The sequence below is a fragment of the Geotrypetes seraphini genome, chromosome 2 (genome assembly GCF_902459505.1).
Source record: "Geotrypetes seraphini chromosome 2, aGeoSer1.1, whole genome shotgun sequence".
Taxonomy (NCBI): Eukaryota; Metazoa; Chordata; class Amphibia; order Gymnophiona; family Dermophiidae; genus Geotrypetes; species Geotrypetes seraphini.
The window spans coordinates 175,327,062-175,346,559 of NC_047085.1; the positions used below are offsets into that span (position 1 = coordinate 175,327,062).

Below are 19,498 nucleotides of genomic sequence, written 5' to 3' on the forward strand. Positions count from 1 at the left end.
GGAGAGTACATAAGGGAGGGTAGGGTGATGGATAAGAGAAAAAAAAAAATGTTTTCTAAAATCTTTTTTTTTTTTTTTTGAAGGTCATGTTATGATTAATTTAAGAATGCATCGTTGAAGAGAAAAGTTTTCAATTTACTTTTAAATTTATCGACGTTAATTTCAATCCAAGGGCTCCTTTTATCAAGCTACGGTAGGGGTTTAACGTGCGGAATACCACACGTTAAATCGCCTGCCGCGCTAGTCGCTAACGCCTCCATTGACGAGGCGTTAGTTTTTTGGCTTGCCGCGGGGGTTGAAATGTCCGACGCGTTAACCCCGCTAGCGCACCTTGATAAAAGGAGTCCCAAATTTATTTACTGTATGTCAAATATTATTAAATAGATAAAGACACTTACGTTATTAGGAGGAAAAACCTAACACTTGTATAGTAAGTTGAATGGTAAATTCCGACTATCTGCCCCAGGCAAATGAACAACTGGTGCCAGCATTATGTATAAATGAGTTCTGTGCACAGTCATAAAGGATCAAATTCTACACAATGTCGCAGAAAAAAAAATGCACTACAGGCCAGATTCTATAATTACTGCATATGTTCGGCACCGCTACGATACCTAACAAAAAACCACGCGCAACTCAAACTGTGTTAGCTTAAATGGCGTGGCAATTGACCACACCACTGAAGTTAATTGAAAAGCATTTAAAAAAATCAATCAATCAGATAATAGTTCTGCACGGAACTCGTGACACCTAGCGATACTTAAGTCCAGGCATCCTCTGACGCCTACCTGAAAAGTAGGCAAAGTTAGAGGAGGAGACGTGGTTAGAGGTGTCCGAGATAGGCACCAGTATATACTGGTGTCTACCTCTAGAACGCCTAATGGCACTAAGGGCTCCTTTTACTAAGCTGCGATAGTGGTTTTAGCGTGTGCTAGATGCTAATGCCAGCATTGAGCTGGCGTTACTTCTAGCTGCGTACCGCAGGTTTAGCGCGCACTAAAATTCTGCACGTGCTAAAAACGCTATCGTAGCTTAGTAAAAGGAGCCCTAAATGCGATTCTATAAATGCCACCTAGCACTGATTGACAACAGAGCGGAGCAACACCTACAATGCAGTCATGCTTTGGTGCTGTTTATAGAATCAAGTCCTAAGTGCTCAGTTACACGCTGTTTATAGAATAGCGCATAGGGCCAGGAACCATGCCTAACTTTAGGCATGTTTTTATTTTGTATTTATATACTGCTCTTTGATTTGTCAGTGCAGTGTACATCAATTAAAAAGGAAAAGAGCGCCAAATATTCATGACAGAAAGATAAAAGAAAAAAATAGATTTTAAAAAATATATTTAGTTGCAGTAATCCAAGAAGCCTAATAAAATCAAGAATTAAGTCTTAAAAAATAAAAAAACATGCTAAAAACTAAAATAAACAAACTACATAGGAAATGCCAATCCAAATAAGTTAGGAAGTCAATCAAAACTTATCTCTTTGACAAATTTCTCTGACTCCATTTCTACCATGATGTACTTCTAAAACGGTTCCAAGGAAAATTAGATTAATCCTACCATGCTAATGTAATTTTGAAAGTTTTTTGTAATATCACTGTCTATATACCGCTCTGAACTGTTTGTGGTATTGCGGTATTGAGGTGGAGTGGCGCTCGTGGGCTGTAGGGGGCACTAATGGAATGGATAGTGTGCAGGACATGGTGCAGTATTTTGTGGATTTTTTTCTACAAAAACGCCTGCTTTTCGTATGGTTCTGGGCAACTCTAGTTAGATACAAGCATACGTGTTAGTTAAGGCCACGCCCAATAGAAGCGCAGTTTTCTCCCCAGAAATTTTTTCCTGCCGGGTGGCATGAAAAAGTAGCTGGGTGAGGCAGGATGGGGTAATTTGATGGTGGGGAAAATTAACCCCCTCTTTTACAAAGGTGCAATAGCATTTTTAGGGCACGCAAACCCCCGCGCTACGTGGGTAAACTACCGCCAGCTCAATGCTGGCATTAGCATCTAGTGCATGTGGCAATTCTGCGCGCACTAAGCGCACGCTAAAACCACTATTGTAACTTAGTAAAAGGAGCCCTAAATGTGTACTATTTTTATTAGTTAATTATTATTATTATTTTCCAATGCTCAATATGGCTTCCTTTTTTAAGGTTTGACCCTTGTGTCAGAATATTTTTACTAAATTTAAGCAGTATTTGCCCTCTTTCAAATGGTTTAAAAAAGAGAAAGGCGTTAATGAAGTCATAGGTTCAATCTAGCCATTTATTTCTGCATGAATTTAAACAACTAAAAAAAAAAGATAAATATAGCTCATCCAGTCATACAAGAAATGGCTCTAAAGCAGGGGTGCCCACACTTTTTGGGCTTGCGAGCTACTTTTAAAATGACCAAGTCAAAATGATCTACCAACAATAAAATTTTTAAAAAACACAAAGCACACTGTACGCAGAGAAAATGTTAATTATAATTTCTATTCCGCGGGTTTTCAAAGAGGTCAAGGCAGACGATTCTATGCAATGCCCTAGGGAGAACACTGAAGCGTACGAAAAAGCTGGTGAATAAAAATCTGAATATGGATGTAGCCAAGGCCAGAAAACACACTACAAATTAATATTAAGGAAAAGCATAATAATATTCTCTTTATGTATTTTTGCTGTTAAGCCAGACCACAGAGGAAATCAGGTAATGCGTAATATACTTCTAGAGGTATTAAGAACTCCATCTTGAGTTAGTGACTCCATTTTGTGTCAGTGACTTTCTGTCTCTGTCTGTTCTTTGTTCTGTCTGTGTTTTCCCACCTTGAGTCTCATGGCTCTAATTAATACCAGACCTCTCAGTCTGGCTTGTGGAAGATATAGGTTTTCATATTTTTGAATACATAAGAACATAAGAACTGCCATCTCCGGATCAGACCTTCGGTCCATCAAGTCCGGCGATCCGCACACGCGGAGGCCCTGCCAGGTGTACACCTGGCGTAATTTATAGTCCACCATATCCTTATATGCCTCTCTTAAGGAGATATGCATCTAGTTTGCTCTTGAAGCCTAGGACGGTTGATTCCGCAATAATCTCCTCTGGGAGGGCATTCCAGGTGTCAACCACTCTCTGAGTGAAGCAGAACTTCCTGACATTAGTCCTGAACCTGTCCCCCCATAGCTTCATTACATGTCCTCTAGTCCGTGTCAAATTGGACAATGTAAATAATCTTCTCTGCTCTATTTTGTCGATTCCTTTCAGTATTTTGAAGGTCTCGATCATATCCCCACGCAGTCTCCTTTTCTCAAGGGAGAACAATCCTAGTGTTATAAGTCTGTCCTCGTATTCCAGTTTCTCCATACCCTTCACCAGTTTTGTTGCTCGTCTCTGCACCCTCTCCAGCAGTTTTATATCCTTCTTTAGGTAAGGTGACCAATGTTGGACGCAGTATTCCAAGTGTGGTCTGACCATTGCCCTATAAAGCGGCATTATAACTTTCTCCGATCTACTCGAGATTCCTTTCTTTATCATGCCCAACATTCTATTTGCCTTCTTTGCCGCTGCCGCGCATTGTGCCGACGGCTTCAGGGTCCTATCTATCAGTACACCCAGGTCCTTTTCTTGTTCACTCTTCCCCAGAGTTGCACCTGACATTGTATACTCGTATTCCTTATTCTTATTGCCTAAATGCATTACCTTGCATTTCTCCACATTGAACTTCATCTGCCATTTCTCCGCCCATGTTTCTAACCGACACAAGTCACTCTGGAGTTTCTCTCTATCCTCCTGCGATCTGATCGCCCGGCATAGTTTTGTATCGTCTGCAAACTTGATGATCTCACTGGATGTTCCTTCCTCCAGGTCATTGATATAAATATTAAAAAGGATCGGCCCAAGTACCGAGCCCTGGGGTACACCACTAGTCACTTTCTCCCAGTCGGAGAACTTCCCATTTATGCCCACTCTCTGCTTTCGGTTTTCCAGCCATTTGCCTATCCATCTTTGTATATCCCCCTCTATGCCATGGCTTTGTAGTTTCCTGAGAAGTCTTTCGTGTGGAACTTTGTCGAACGCTTTCTGGAAGTCCAAGTATATTATGTCCACCGGCTTCCCACTATCAATTTGCTCGTTCACGGTCTCAAAAAATTGGAGTAAATTCGTCAAACATGATTTCCCTTTCCTGAATCCATGTTGACTGGGTTTCATCAAGTCGTGTGCGTCCAAGTGCCGGACTATGCTATCCTTGATCAGTGCTTCAACCATCTTGCCGGGGACAGACGTAAGACTCACAGGTCTATAGTTGCCCGGTTCCCCTCTCGATCCTTTTTTGAAAATTGGGGTGACGTTCGCTATCCTCCAGTCGTCCGGTATCCGTGTTGGGTGTGTGTGTGGGATCCCACGAGTGATTATGTGTGTAATAAGTGGTATGAATGATATGTGAGAAAAAGATTTGTATTTAATTTCAAATTTTTATATAAGATATAAGAAACTAAAAGGGAGCCTAAGAGGCAACATCTGGAAAGAGTTAGCCAGAAACACTGTACCAGTCTTTGAGAGACTCAGAGCAGGAAGGGTCAGCTGGTTTGACCTCCAGCATAGGAGGGAGGGGGAGTAGGCCTCCTCCTTCTTCTGGTGCTGACAGGGACACAAATTTATCAGCAGATGCTGAAGAGAAATGCCAGCTGACTTTAACAAACAAGCTGTTTTGGATTTAAAGTGTTCTTTGAGCATGCTATAATAGTTTAGGCATATTTAGAAAGTTAAGGTAAACAAAAATATGATTTGTAAAACTTTATTTCGATGTCAAAAGGAAGTTCTTTGTTTAAACCTAAGGACAGCCTCTATTAGCCAATTGGCTGACAAATGTGATGTCAGACTGGACAGAAAATATATTTTGGTGAACAGCTATTATAGGATGGGGATTCTTTATCAGAAATGCCAGTGTTTGGTGCCTGTAAAAGACTCACCGATGACGCAATAATCCTTTGATAAATGTTATGGAAATAAATAAAATTAATACATCTTTTTAATACCTTTTGCGTCATGTGCCATCATTCATGTACACTTTACCCACCTATGAGCAAACCTGGATGCTCAGGTATATAAAATAAATAAAGATAAATAAGTTTTAAACTTAGCTCTGAACGTATTATAAGTAGGTTCAACACGAAGTTCAATAGGAAGTGAATTCCACAAAAAAGGTACTAATGCATAAAAAGCAGAATTTTGTATTGTTTTAAATTTAACCAAATGGATTGGTGGAACAGTCAGTCTATTTAAATTTTCTGACCTTAAATGATCGCGAAGGTTTATACAGTACAAGGAGTTTCGCAACATAGGCAGGTTGCCCACTCTTTAACACTTTAAACACTGAGCTTTTAACATCAACCTGAATTGTATTGGTAACCAATGATATTCCTTGCAAAAAGATTTACACCAATAAACCCTGATGTAAATCCTCAGACCTAAAATAGGCGCAGATCTCTCTTATTCTATAACAGCACACATAAATTGTTAAGAACGACCCTGATACACCCATGACCCTCCCGTGGCCACATCCCCTTTTTGGAACCATGCATAAAACATGTTTGGATCCTGATGCCTAATGATGCATCTATAAATTTTAACTAGTGCTAATTAGTGTTGATAATTATTAACACCCAATTATCTGTGCTAATTGGCTTATTATTCAATTAAATTGCGTGCGGAAATTTGGCTGACAGTTCTCAACATGCCTGCATTATCAATAATTCCCTGTGTCTTCTATACAGACATACAAGTGATATTATGTATTCTTTCCCTTGCAGCTTTTATACCCAAAGGTCAATATTTTGTACTGACCTGGGTTTATCTTATCTTGCCAAAAATGTCTGTAGTTATTTTGAAGAAACTGCTCCTATGTTCACATTCAGACTTATTATAATCCACACATCCAGCTAGACATATTGACCTTATTAGTTGGGCTCTCTTGTATTCCCCTGTTGTTCAAGATAACAGGACAGGGATGTGTGAATACTGGGGGGGGGGGGGGGGGGGTTCTTCTTCATTGTAGAACAAAATAAATAAAAATAATACAAAAGAAAGTGAAAATGGAACACCTCTACCATACTTGCATGAATGTTCATGTTTTAGTTTAAATATACATGTGCACAAGCAGGATTCTTTTACCTGTAAGGAAATTGAAGTCTAGATGTATGAATTTTCATTTCCTTTGTAAAAAATTAAACCAAAATTTCCCTTAAGCTCGTGTGAGCAAAACCTATTCATTCTGTTGGAAGGACATGCATGTAGCTGTGCTGGAACCTAGTGACATTATTTGTTAAAACCATCCCAATGATACAAGTGTTCTCCCCTCCCTCCCAAAATACCTTCAACCCCCCCAGCTCGACAGACGCATCGCAAGTGACAATGTTTCAACTGATAAATACCAATGCTGCCACAGAGCCAGGAACATCTTGCTCTCAATGTTAACCTGTAAAGCCTTGCTGGCGGTATAATGCAGATACTCAGACCTTCTTACACCCATCACCATTTTTTTGAGTGTGTGTGAGTGAGTGTGAAAGTTCCCTGGATTCTGTAAAGGGTGCAGATCCCTCATCAACACCCAAAATAATGGGTTAATGGACTCCAATGATTTAATTATCGGTGTTAAAGAGCAGTAATTGCCACTAATTACAATTTGGGCACTCATCTAGCGGCATACTATTCTGTAACAATGGGCTCCTAAAGTGAATCACATGCAGCTCAAAAGAGAGCGTGGCCAGGCGAGGGGCATACGCAGGTCAAGAGTTTTCACATAAGGTGCACACAAGTGTTACAGAATAGAAGGAATCTGTGGCCAACTTGTGTGCAAAGGAATTATACCATGCTTCGGTTCTCACGCATGTGTAAAGTCCTCACGCACAAAGTTGAGCTTAGAAAATTCAGCACTCAATCCTGTTCTATAAAAAGCACACATTCCGGAGTGCCCTTTATAGACTAATGTTGAGCACCAATCAAAACCATTTCAAGAATTTCACCTAGACAGAAAAAGAGAAAGAGTGTGTGTGTGTATACATGCAAGAGAGTGTGCAGGTGTGTCTGCAAGAGTGTTTGCAAGAGCACACACACATATGTGCAAGAGAGAGCAAGAGCGCACATATGTGTGTGTGTGAGAGAAAAAAATGCATGTGTGCAGTAGTGCATGGATGCAGATAAGCATGTGCAACTAGGAGAAAGCGTGTGTGTCAGATCATACATGTGTGAGTGTGTGCATGTGTAAGTGCAAGAGAGCATGTGTGTGCAAGAAAGAATACGTATATGCGTGAGCATGTTTATGTGTGCAAAAGTGTGTACATGTATGTGTGAGTACATGTATGTGTGTGAGTACATGTATGTGTGTGAGGGAGAGCACGAATGGGCATGTGTGTATGAGAGAAACATGTGTGCATGAGCATGTGTGTTTGTCAGAGAGTAAGCATGTGTGCATGAGCATGGGCAAGAAAAAACACATGCATGTATGTGAGAGCACATGCATGTGTGAGAGCGCATGTGTGTGAAACTGTGTACGAGAGTAGATGTATCAGTGAGCGCACATAAGTGTGCATGCTCTGTGCAAGAGTGCACAGGTGTATGTGAGTGTGCATGCATGTGTACAAGATTGTGTGCACGCATCTGCATGTGTGCCAAAGAGTGATAGACAGCATGTGTGTGCAAGAAAGAGAGCTCATGTGTGCGAAAGTGTGCATATGTGTGGGTTTATTTTTAAAGGGGAATTAAAAAATAAAGGACTTCAGCAGTTCCATTTCCAGCAATAACTGTAAATCACCTCAAATACAAATTTGCACGTTAGGTTTAGGTTTTCATCAACCAAGAAAGGGTGGTCTGGAAAAAACACCAGATTTCAGCAAAGAATAAAAGTTACAACAGTGGTGGTGAAGATGATAAAGATGGATTGACAAGTGAAGGTGAAATGGTGCAAAGTCGTCTGACTGGAAGAGATGCCTGGCACTTCATTTTACTGAAATAAGAAATCTGATAGGAAAAACCTGTGTTTCTTGCTCTGCAAGTTATTGTACTTGCAGCTGTATATCAACCCTTACTACTGACTAAGGGCTAATGTGTAAGGAAATCTTTCTGTAAAAGGAACATCAGATTGAAGGCTTCATTAAAAGTCACTATAAAGCACATTTGAACCCAACAACCACTCTACAGCCAACAAGCAGACACATTCTCCAGTAAGCCGGCTGGGTTAAGTCCTTTTCTGCCAGAGAGGCACTAATTTGGATTTGGAAGGGCTGACCTTGAAATGTAAAGTCGAATTATTATGCCATCCACTCTTTAGCGGCATGCATATTAGTGGTATCAAGGTTACATTTTCATAAATACAAATTGAAAAATCCAGATTACTCAAATTTGGAATTCGTTGCCAATCAATATAAGGGAAGAAAAAATTACTTAGTAAGTTCAAAGGTCTCCTGAAAAGCTGGCTTTTTAAGGACACCTTTAACTGTGTTATTTGAATTCTATATAATCAGGATACTCTTTAGCGGACTAATAATGCTGTTAAGTGAACAGTGAGCGGGTAACCTTTTCCCATCCTATTGTTTCATTACCTATGCCCTTTTCATTTTGTTTACAAATTGTATTTAATCCTTTTTTTTCCCTGTTGTGTTTGGTTGGTCAAAAGTTGTGTTAACTGTTTGGTTTAATCAATGTGCTTTGCTTTTTTACCCCAATTTTATCGTTATTTGTAAATCGCATCGGATTATGATTCTGCGATCAAATCAAATTTTTAAATAAACTTGAAACTTAAAACTGACAAGGCCCAAGATATCTGCCAGCAGGCAAGAGTTCTCATCAAACATCTAGCAAAGCCCCCTCAAACCTGGTGGTCCCAAGAACTTGTACTGTTAAGAAGTCGGATAGTTTTTAGATAATCCTCAGAAGCTAACAGCAAATTCACAAGAAATTTTCATTTAAAATTTTTTTGTGTTTTACTAATGCTTGCAACCTTGGCTCGTTAACCTTCTGCGTTGCTTTTGGGGCACAGAGAGAAAACTACATTGCAAAATGATTAATACAATAAGTAGTTTGTAGAGAAAAGGCGAAACAAAGGGAGCGAACATTCTAGGCGGTGCTCAAAATTTCTTCCTTTATGGACTGATTATTTTTTTAAGTACTGCCTATCTGTGAAGATAAATTCAACTGTCGATCCCACAGCTGCTGGTTGCTCTCTCTCTACATCTCAAGTGCTAAATGCCTTTTTGGATATGGTCAAATTTTCGGTAAAGCACTGGGACCAGGTTAAAGTTCAAACAATTTCTCTGTATTCTTGTTTTGGCCTAGCAGATGTATCAAAGAATTGAGATAGGTGTTAAAAGGCTGCCAAGACAGGAAATGCTGTACATGAGAAACAGGAAAGCACACCACCACACTGCGCATACAAAAGCTGCAAGATAAGTTTTCAGAGACATGGGTTACAGGAGAGAAATACTCTTTAGAGAAAATAGAGGGGGAGAGAGTGTGTGTGTGTGTGTGTGTGTGTGTATCTTTCTATTTCATGTGTGCATATATATTTTTATGCACAAACATATATACAGTTATAGATAGATCGATTTAGATGTAGATATATGTATATACATATATCCTTAACCCAAAGTAAAAATACTTGGGATGCAAAATTCCTCAAACAGCAGTGTGTGCAAGTCCAGTTTTCAATAGCCACAAAGCGGTCAGACTTTCAGGATAATCTTAATGGATATTAGTTTGAACATAAGAATTGCTGCTGTTGGGTCAGACCAGTGGTCCATCGTGCCCAGCAGTCCGCTCACGCGGCGGCACTTGGTCAAAGACCAGCGCCCTAACTGAGACTAACCCTATCTGCATACGTTCTGGTTCAGCAGGAACTTGTCTAACTTTGTCTTGAATCCCCTATGACAGACTCCGGAAGAGCGTTCCAGTTTTCCACTCTCTGAGTGAAGAAAAACTTTCTTATGTTTGTACAGAATCTATCCCCTTTCAATTTTAGAGAGGGTGAACAACCTGTCCTTATCTACTAAGTCTATTCCCTTCAGTACCTTGAATGTTTCAATCATGTCCCCTCTCAATCTCCTCTGTTCGAGGGAGAAAAAGCCCAGTTTCTCAAATCTTTCACTGTACGGCAAGATTAGAGAAACTGGGCCTTTTCTCCCTTTGCCCATTGCCTTGACTGTATGAAAATTGAAGTAAATATAGGTCTCATGTACATTTACTAAAGATATCCTGAAAAACCCACCAGTTATTTTGATCCTTGATCACTGGAGTTTGACATTCCTGCTGTGCAGGATAACAATTTCCAATCTTCCCTCCCCCCCCAAGTTCATTAATCCGCAAACGCCTTAATGTAAAAAAAAACCAACCATATAATTAACTACCTTTTAGAGCTGTACAACATAATCTTAGAAAATGCAACAAAAATTTTCTTTCCATTTTTTTTTCTTTAAAGAGACAGTCGAATATTAAAGCAAGAGAAAAAATAATATTTATGCATCTGGCAAAAAAAAAAAAAAATTGAGAGTCTGTGCTTTACTGATGAATATCAATGTGCAACATTTCTTCCCAGCAACCACATTAATAATCAAACACCCAATTAATTGTAAAACATACTTGTTTGGGGGCATCTGCGGAGGTGGTGTGAACTTCAGTACCTCGGAGTCCATTAGACTCAAATACCACTGTGGGAACAAGGGGGCTTGTTAACAGATGAACATTCAAGGTTCGTTAGTGTGTGTACATTATTAGAGACCATTACAGTTTAACCACATTCAAACAAGACACCAGTTACTAGTCTATGGCCAGCACATGCCAATTTACTGCTACACTTACTGTAAAAATGCATGTTAATAGCTGCCTAGGGCCACTGCCCTTTTTAATTCTGACTTCTTTGCTAAAGCAAGCAATCACTGACAACATTAATTATCAGTGAACGTAGCAAAGGACAATCTGCTTGTGTTACTTACCATTTGGCCCCTGTCACTTTGCATCAGAGCGGCTTAGACACACAGGCATCATTCACACGTCATACAGGGAAGCCTTAAGCCTCTCTCCTATCACGCTCACACTCTACCTCGAAACTTGATCAATTTTAGCTTGCCAATCAAGTTCCAATGTGAATCGTTTCGTTTTGAGATAACCTGGACGGGATTTTTTTCGACTTGCTCTGCTTTGTTAAGGTTTTATGTTTGAGAAAAAAAAACCTCGTCTCAGACCAAACTGTTACAGTCAGACGAAGGATGGAAACAAAGGCTTATGGGATGTTGAACTGGGTATGCTGGATTTCACATTTGTGCTGGTGGCAACAGAAATCATTTGCATATTCATTTCTGACTGCCCTAGCCTCTAGTTTAGTGATTCTTTTTTGAGTCACAGACCCCTTTAAGAATCTGATGAAAGCTATGAACCCTCCTTCCCCAGAAATATTCACATGAACACAACTTTGCATGCAATGAATATAATGCACTTAATTTATTGAGATTTGACTGTCTCATACATATATGGCATACACAAAGTTTTATTAAACTTTAAAGCAAACAATCTAAAAAAACACACCTTTTTATGCAAAAAGTAATGGACACTTATAATTATAAAATACAACTGTTGTGCAAATTAAAACAGATCTACTGCCATTACTACTGCTACTACATCTACTCTTGATATCTGTGAGAAAAATCAACAGTGAATATAAATATTAATTTTTTTAAATCTGATCCTCACAGACCCCCTGAAACCCATCCATGGACCCCCTAGGGGTCCACGGACTCCAGATTAAGAATCCCTGCTCTAGTTAAAACAAAACATTTACTGCAAATTATAAGTACAAATCAGTTCATCGCAATTTAAGGTGGAAAACAACATCAGGTGTGGAATACACCATTAACAATGAAAAATCAGTCAGCGGGTTACTAAAAATAGCAAGTGTAGCAAGATTCCAAATAATTGCAAAATTAAGGGCTCCTTTTAGTAAGCCGCGTTAGGGCTTTAACGTGCGGAACAGCGCGCGCTAGACCTTAACGCCAGCATTGAGCTGGCGTTAGTTCTAGCGGGTTTAGCGCACGCTAAAATGCTGCGTGCGCTAAAAACGCTAACGCAGCTTAGTAAAAGGAGCCCTAAGTGACGTTGCTCTGAGACTACAAAATAACTCTACATGCTAAGCAAGCAAAAGCCAAATGAAAATGAATAGATTACAAAAAGGTACCTGTATGGGACCTCATATGAGTCCTGAGGTGACTGGGCTGGTTGAAGGATTTCCCACATTCTTTACAGATGTAGTCTCCTTGGTGTGCTTGTGTTCTAAGCACCCCTGTAGTTCAAGACAGAGACAAGAGAGGGATGGAGAGACAGAAGGGGATCAAAACATTATACCCAGAAAAGAAAAATATCAGTATGTCTTGCACAGCAGTGTCCAACCTTGGCCCTCGCCCAGTTGGGTTTTCAGGATTCCCACAATAAATATGAATGATGTCTATTTGCATATAATGGAAGCAGTGCATGCAAACAGATTTCATGCATATACATTAGGGAAATCCTGAAAAAACCAATTGGACTGCGGCCCTCAAGGCTACCTTTAGGTCCTGGATGACAACTGCCAGCCTTCATCCAGACTTTGGCCTACAGACCCAGCAAACACTAGACTACCACAGCACATAAATTACACAAAGCTCCCTGTGAAATGTCTGCGTGCAGAGCTTATTTGTCAGGTCTGGGCTTCTCAGAGCAGTTGAAGCCTCATTATAGTCCTCACCCAGCCCTGCAAAACAGTGCATCAGAAAAATCTATGTGATTTCAGTGTGGTGAAGTAACAGGAAGGGAGCACTATAGTGGCACTTTTGGACATCACCCTGACTGCTTTTCCCTGGAAGAGTGGCATGAACTCTAGCAGACCAGGCGAACCGCAGGGGTCTCAAGGTGATTGATGGGCCAGGCTGCTTCCTGCAGGGACCAAGTTCCCCGCACCACACAACTCAGGCAAGGAGAAACATCAAGTTTCAAGTTTATTAGGATTTTATATACCGCCTATCAAGGTTATCTAAGCGGTTTTTACAATCAGGTGTGACAAGCACCCACTATGAGGGATCCAGCAGATCCCTCCCTCCCTTTAGGAGGTGAACTGGGCTGTCCCTACCAGACCAGTCTGCCTCTTTCTCTTAAGGCAAAATCAGAGCACTGTGCAAGTCCTGTGAGACTGAAGCCCACCAAAACAACAGAGTCTGATGCAGGGGCCACATGTGATCCTTTACCCATGGCACTTCATCCGGCATTGCAGCCAAGGATTTCAGGAGTTATAAGTGGTCCCATATCATGAGGGCCAAGAGCTCACATAATTTGCATGCTGCCCTCAAAGCTTCTCTATCCTGTCCTCCGGAAAGGACACCATCCCAAGTTTATTCTGTGCTTGATATATCATCTACCAAAGTATACCTAGACAGTTTACAATACTAGATTTAAAAGAGATGACCTGAGAGGTGGCTAGTTTGGTCTCCTTGGCTCTATCTCCTTTTTAAATGTTGATGCCAGCTGCCTAGTTCCACCCTGGTTAAGGTGGAGCCCATCTTTGTGGAATAGGTTCCCCCTTTCCCAATATATCGCCCAGTTCCTAACAAATCTAAAACTTTCCTCCCTGCACTATCGCCTCATCCACACATTTGAGACTCCGGAGATCTGCCTGTCTCTTGGATCCTGCGCAAGGAACAGGGAGCACTTCTGGATTTTAAGTTCCTACCTAAGAGCCTAAATTTGGCTTCCAGAAACTCCCTGCCACGTTTCCCTATGTCACTGGTACCCACATGTATCAAGACAACAGACTCTTCCCCAGCACTGTCTAAAATCCTATCTAGATAACATGTGGGGTCCACCACCTTCACACCAGGCAGGCAAGTAATCAAGCGATCCTCATGTCCACCAGGCACCCAGCTATCTACATGCCTAATGATCAATTCTTCCACTATAACAGCCATCCTAACCCTTTCCTCCTGGGCAGAAGCCCCCAGAGACACATCCTCAGTGCGAGAGGACATTGTATCTGCTGGTGGCTCTAGGACTGCCTCCTACTTCACCAGGGTGATGCTCTCCTTTAAGAAGACCTCCCTTCTCATTTTATCAGTTGCTCTGCTTCTCTGGGCACATGTTGTAGTGCCCCTGTATTAGTGTTTGTGATACATATATGTACCTGTTTTGTTTTTGATGACAACAGAAGTGTGTTTAATTATTACATGCCACATAGCTACCACTAATGACCACTTGTACACTGGACGCTCTCACTGAGGAGACTAAGTACAACTTTTGCTCCACCTACTTGTTGTGGAGCTCCCAGAGGACTGAGCCCTAAAGAGGGACAGAAATACTGGTGATGGCTGTGACAAAAGTGTCCACATGGGGGTACACCTAATATTTCCTCAGGGGTGAAGGAATAAAGGTGATCAAGAGTCTGAACCCCCATGAGAGCCCCATCTTCAGGTGCCATCCACGTGTTAATCCCCATCAGAAGGATCTGCAGTTGGAAATCTGAGCATTCTGAGGATCTTTGTAACCTCGTTAATACAAGAGAGCTCCACACAACGGAAGAACTGGATCATATAGGACTGCTGTTCTTCCTCCTCCCATGGCCGGATGGGGAAAGAATTCTCTAAATCCAAGTCCGAGAGATACTGAGGGTCAAAGGAGAAATCCAGGTCTTCCCTGGACACCCTGGAGCTTATTGGAGCATCTGTGACCCCTCCTATCCCCCCTGCAGCATTTGGCCCTTGTAAGAGGGCCCTAAACAGGGACACCTGGGCTCTAAGGGACCCAACTGGTACCAAGGGAACAACCTCCTCCTGCAGGGAGCCAATAAAACCTGAAGCCCCATTGGGATATCCCTCCCCCCACAGGCAGATTCAGACTGGGTATAAATTGAAAGTACCTACATCATCTAAGCTCCGATGGGGACTGTGAAGAATCCTGCTTCTGAGACAAAACAAAAGAAGAAAAAACAAGCTGGAGAAATAAAGGCCATCCTAACCCTTCCTTCCTAGTCAGAAGCCCCTGAAGACACATCCTTGGTGAGAGGACATTGTATCCCCTGGTAGGCAGGTCCTGGCTACAGGACTGCCTCGTACTTCACCAGGGTGATGCTTTCCTTTAAGAAGACCTTCCTCCTCTGAGGCAGCACAGAGGCTGTCAGACTGGAGGTGGGACTTTTCTACTTGTACAATATCCCTTTGGGTCTCCTCTATGTACCTCTCTGTTTTTCTCAGCTCTTCCAAGTCTGTTACTCTAGCCTCAAGAGATTGGGCCTGATCCCTGAGTGCAAGGAGAAGTTTGCACCGAGCACACATATAAGACCTCTTACCAACTGGGAGTTAATCAAGCACGTGACACTCAGTGCAAAAGACTGGATAGCCCCCATCTTGCCGCTAGACTGCTGCCTGCATCTTAATATTGATGATTTCTTTGTTAAGTTGCTACAGGAGTTGGAATATGTACACTAAGGTCCCCTAAGATGGCTAGTTATAGAGTATGTTAGGCTATGATAATGTTTAATTTTTATTATTATTTTGTAATGTTGTAATTGGTAGATTACCCTCCAAGGATTTCTTAGACTATTTCTTAAGAGCTAATTACTAGCTAACTACTTTTTTATTCTTCTAATTGGTTCAAAGGCCTATAAATCAGAGATCAGGCCACGGGAGGGCAAGAATTAAACAAATGCTATCTGTGCTCTAATCTGATCTTATGCTCTGAAATGCAACCTAAAATACTAATCTTTTTAGACTAAAACACTTTTATATAAAAACCCTAACAGAGACTCTAAAACAGGGGTGTCCAAGCTGCGACCCCATGAAATATTTTGTGCGGCCTCGGTCGAGAGCAATGCAGTGTTTTCCTCTGATGCCCCTGGGTGTTTACCGTCTTGCCAGCTCCCTCCTTTGTCTTGCTGAAGCGTTTGTGCAGCCCCAGAAAATTTTTTTTCGGCCAATGCGGCCCAGGGAAGCCAAAAGGTTGGACACCCCTGCTCTAAAGACTATACAATCTGCTGCAGTATTGCAGTCGACATACTCTCTTTTACATAGAACTCATTGGACCCCCCAAAAAGCACAGTTACTTACCGTAACAGGTGTTATCCAGGGACAGCAGGCAGATATTCTCAACATGTGGGTGACGTCACCGACTGAACCCCCTAGCAGACGTTTTCGCAAGCAGACTTGCTTTAAGACCTTCAAGCTTGCGATTGGCCCGCGCATGCATGCGTGCCCCTCCCACCCGACCTAGGGCATGCATCTCCTCACCATGGCCTCATTTCAGATAGCTAGCAAAGAAGTCAACCATGGGGAGGTGGGTGGGTTGTGAGAATATCTGCCTGCTGTCCCTGGATAACATCTGTTACGGTAAGTAACTGTGCTTTATCCCAGGACAAGCAGGCAGCATATTCTCAACATGTGGGAGACCTCCAAGCTAACCAGAATGGGATGGAGGGAGAGTTGACAATTTAGGAGAACAGATTTTGCAAAACGGACTGGCCAAAATGGCCAACACGCCTGGAGAAAGTATCCAGACAGTAGTGCGAGGTAAATGTATGAACCAAAGACCAAGTGGCAGCCTTACAGATTTCCTCAAGCGGAGTAGAGCGGAGGAAAGCAACAGACGCTGCCATCGCTCTGACCCTGTGGCCTGTGACCCGACCCGGGAGGGAGAGACCAGCCTGAGCGTAACAGAAAGAGATACAAGCAGCCAACCAGTTAGAAATGGTCCGCTTAGAAACAGAGTGACCCAAGCGATTAGGATCGAAAGAGAGGAACAGCTGGGGAGCCGAACGATGAGGAGTGGTGCGCTTCAAGTAGAAGGCCAGATCACGCTTACAATCAAGAGAATGCAGAGCCACTTCTCCAGGATGAGAATGTGGGCTTCGGAAAAAACACAGGAAGAACAATGGATTGGTTGATGTGAAACTCAGAAAAAACCTTAGGCAAGAACTTAGGATGGGTATGGAGAACCACCTTATCATGATGGTAGACAGTGAAAGGTGGGTCCACAACCAAGGCTTAAAGCTCACTGACCTGATGGGCAGAAGTGAGAGCAATAAGAAACACAACCTTCCAAGTAAGAAACTTCAAGTGAGCCTGCGCTAGCGGCTCGAATGGAGGTTTCATCAGCGAGTAAGGACCACGCTAAGATCCCAAACCACCGGAGGAGGTTTAAGGGGCGGATGAACATGGAAAAGGCCTTTCATGATGCGGGAAACCACAGGATGAACAGAGATAGGCTTCCCGTCAATCGGCTGCTGAAAAACAGCAATGGCACTAAGGTGGACTCGAACCAAAGAGGACTTGAGACCAGCGCCAGACAAGTGCAACAGATAATCCAGGACAGCATATAAGGAGGCAAACAGCTGCTCCTGCTGTCGAGTAGCACACCAGGAAGAAAAGCGGGTCCACTTCTGATGGTAACATTGGCGAGTGGACTCCTTCCGAGACGCCTCCAGGACATCTAGCACAGGCTGAGAAAACTGGAACGAGGGCATTAAGACTCGAGGAACCAAGCAGTTATGTGCAGAGACTGAAGGTTGGGATGAAGTAGAGAACCTCGACTCTGCGTAAGCAGAGAAGGAAAAACAGGCAGAAGAAGAGGCTCCCTGGAACTGAGTTGCAACAGAAGGGAGCAACACGGCTGTCGGGGTCACCGAGGAGCTATCAGAATCATGGAGGCACTCGTGGACTTGAGCCTGACGAGAGTCTTCAGAATCAGAGGGAAGGGAGGGAACGCATACAGAAACAGGTTCGTCCAGTCCAGCAGAAAAGCATCCGCCTCGAGTCGGAAAGGGGTGTAAACCCTGGAGCAGAAGCGGGGCAACTTGTAATTGAGGGGGGACGCGGACAGATCGACATCCGGAGTCCCCCCAAGAGCAAACACCTGATGCAGGGTCAAGGAATGGATGGACCACTCGTGAGGCTGCAGAAGATGACTCAACCGGTCCGCCAGACAATTGTGCTGGCCCTGAATGTAGACCGCTCGAAGGAATATGTTGCGGCAGATGGCCCAATCCCAGAGCTGCATCGCCTCCTGGCACAGGGACCCCGTGCCCCCTTGTTTGTTGACATAATACATGGCGACCTGGTTGTCCATGCGGCTCAGCACCTGCTCGTGGAGCAGGTGACAAAAAGCCTTCAAGGAGAGGAAAATTGCTCGAAGCTCCAGCAGATTCATGTTATAAAGGTGGTCGGCACTGGACCAAAGACCCTGAGTGTGAAGACCATCCAGATGAGCCCCACAAGCTTAGGACGATGAGTCCATCATGAGAACTTTCTGCGGAGGGGGGGCATGAAACAGAAAACCTCTGGAAAGATTGGAAGAGAGCATCCACCATCGGAGAGACTTCTTCAACAAAGGAGTCATGACAATGAGCCGAGACAGGATCGCGATCCTGGTTCCATTGGGACGTAAGAGTCCATTGTGGAATACGGAGATGAAGTCTGGCAAAAGGAGTCACGTGAACCATAGAGGCCATGTGACCCAGGAGGACCATCATGAGCCGAGCCGGTGCCGAGGACAGATGGGCCACCCTCCGGCACAAACGAACAAGGGCCTCTTGACGAGGCTGAGGTACGAAGGAGCGGAGATGAACCGTGTCCAGGACCACTCCGATTAATTTCAGAAACTGGGATGGACAGAGGTGGGGCTTGAGAAAGTTCACCTCGAAGCCGAGACTCTGAAGGAGCAAGATGGTCTGATTCGTCGCACGCAGAACTTCGTGGCGCAAGGACGCTTTGATTAACCAGTCGTCGAGGTACGGAAACACCTGCAGGCAGCGGAGACGCAGGGCCATAGCTACCACAACTAGACATTTCGTGAAAACCCTCGGAGAGGCCGCCAGGCTGAAGGGAAGAACACGATATTGGAGGTGGAGATCCCCCCACCCGGAATCTCAGATACCGTCGAGAGGCCGGGTGTATCGGAATGTGTGTGTACGCCTCCTTGAGGTCCAGGGAACACAGCCAATCCCTCTCGTCCAAGAGGGGGTACAAAGTAGGAAGGGTGAGCATTCTAAACCATTCCTTGACCAGAAACTTGTTCAGAGCATGGAGGTCCAGGATCGGACGCAGATCCCCCATCTTCTTGGGTACCAGAAAGTACCGGGAATAAAATCCGGTATTCCACTGGTCTGGAGGAACCTCCTCGACCGCCCAAAGGCGAAGAAAGGCTTGAGCTTCCTGCAGAAGGAGAGGCAGCTGAGACTGGGCAGAAGGAAACTTTCTTGGAGGAAGGTCCGGGGGTACGTGACTGAAGTGAAGGTAGTACCCCTCCCGGACGATGGAAAGCACCCAACTATTGGTGGTAAGACTTTCCCACTGGGTATAGAAATGATGGAGATGACCCCCGATGGGGAGGGGAGAAGGCTCCAGGAGGAAGGGAGCCCAAAGACTCAGGACTGGAATTGTCAAAAAGACGGCCCAGGCTTTGCCGGAGCCGGCAGCTGGGACTTAGCTTGTCACTGCTGCTGTTGTTGTGGCCACTTCGAAGGAG

At 43.3% G+C, this 19,498-nt stretch overlaps 1 protein-coding gene across 10 annotated transcripts in view; it reads right to left on the reverse strand.

The window, feature by feature from the left end:
• ZNF516 (zinc finger protein 516) overlaps positions 1-19,498 on the reverse strand; it is a 368,076-nt gene that overhangs the window by 15,879 nt on the left and 332,699 nt on the right. For all 10 annotated transcript variants that reach the window (XM_033934368.1, XM_033934357.1, XM_033934362.1 and 7 more), the window contains 2 exons: positions 12,198-12,302; positions 10,610-10,677 (listed from right to left, as the gene is read on the reverse strand). In XM_033934368.1, coding sequence (XP_033790259.1) covers positions 10,610-10,677; positions 12,198-12,302 — 173 coding nt within the window. The remainder of the gene's footprint in view (positions 1-10,609; positions 10,678-12,197; positions 12,303-19,498) is intronic.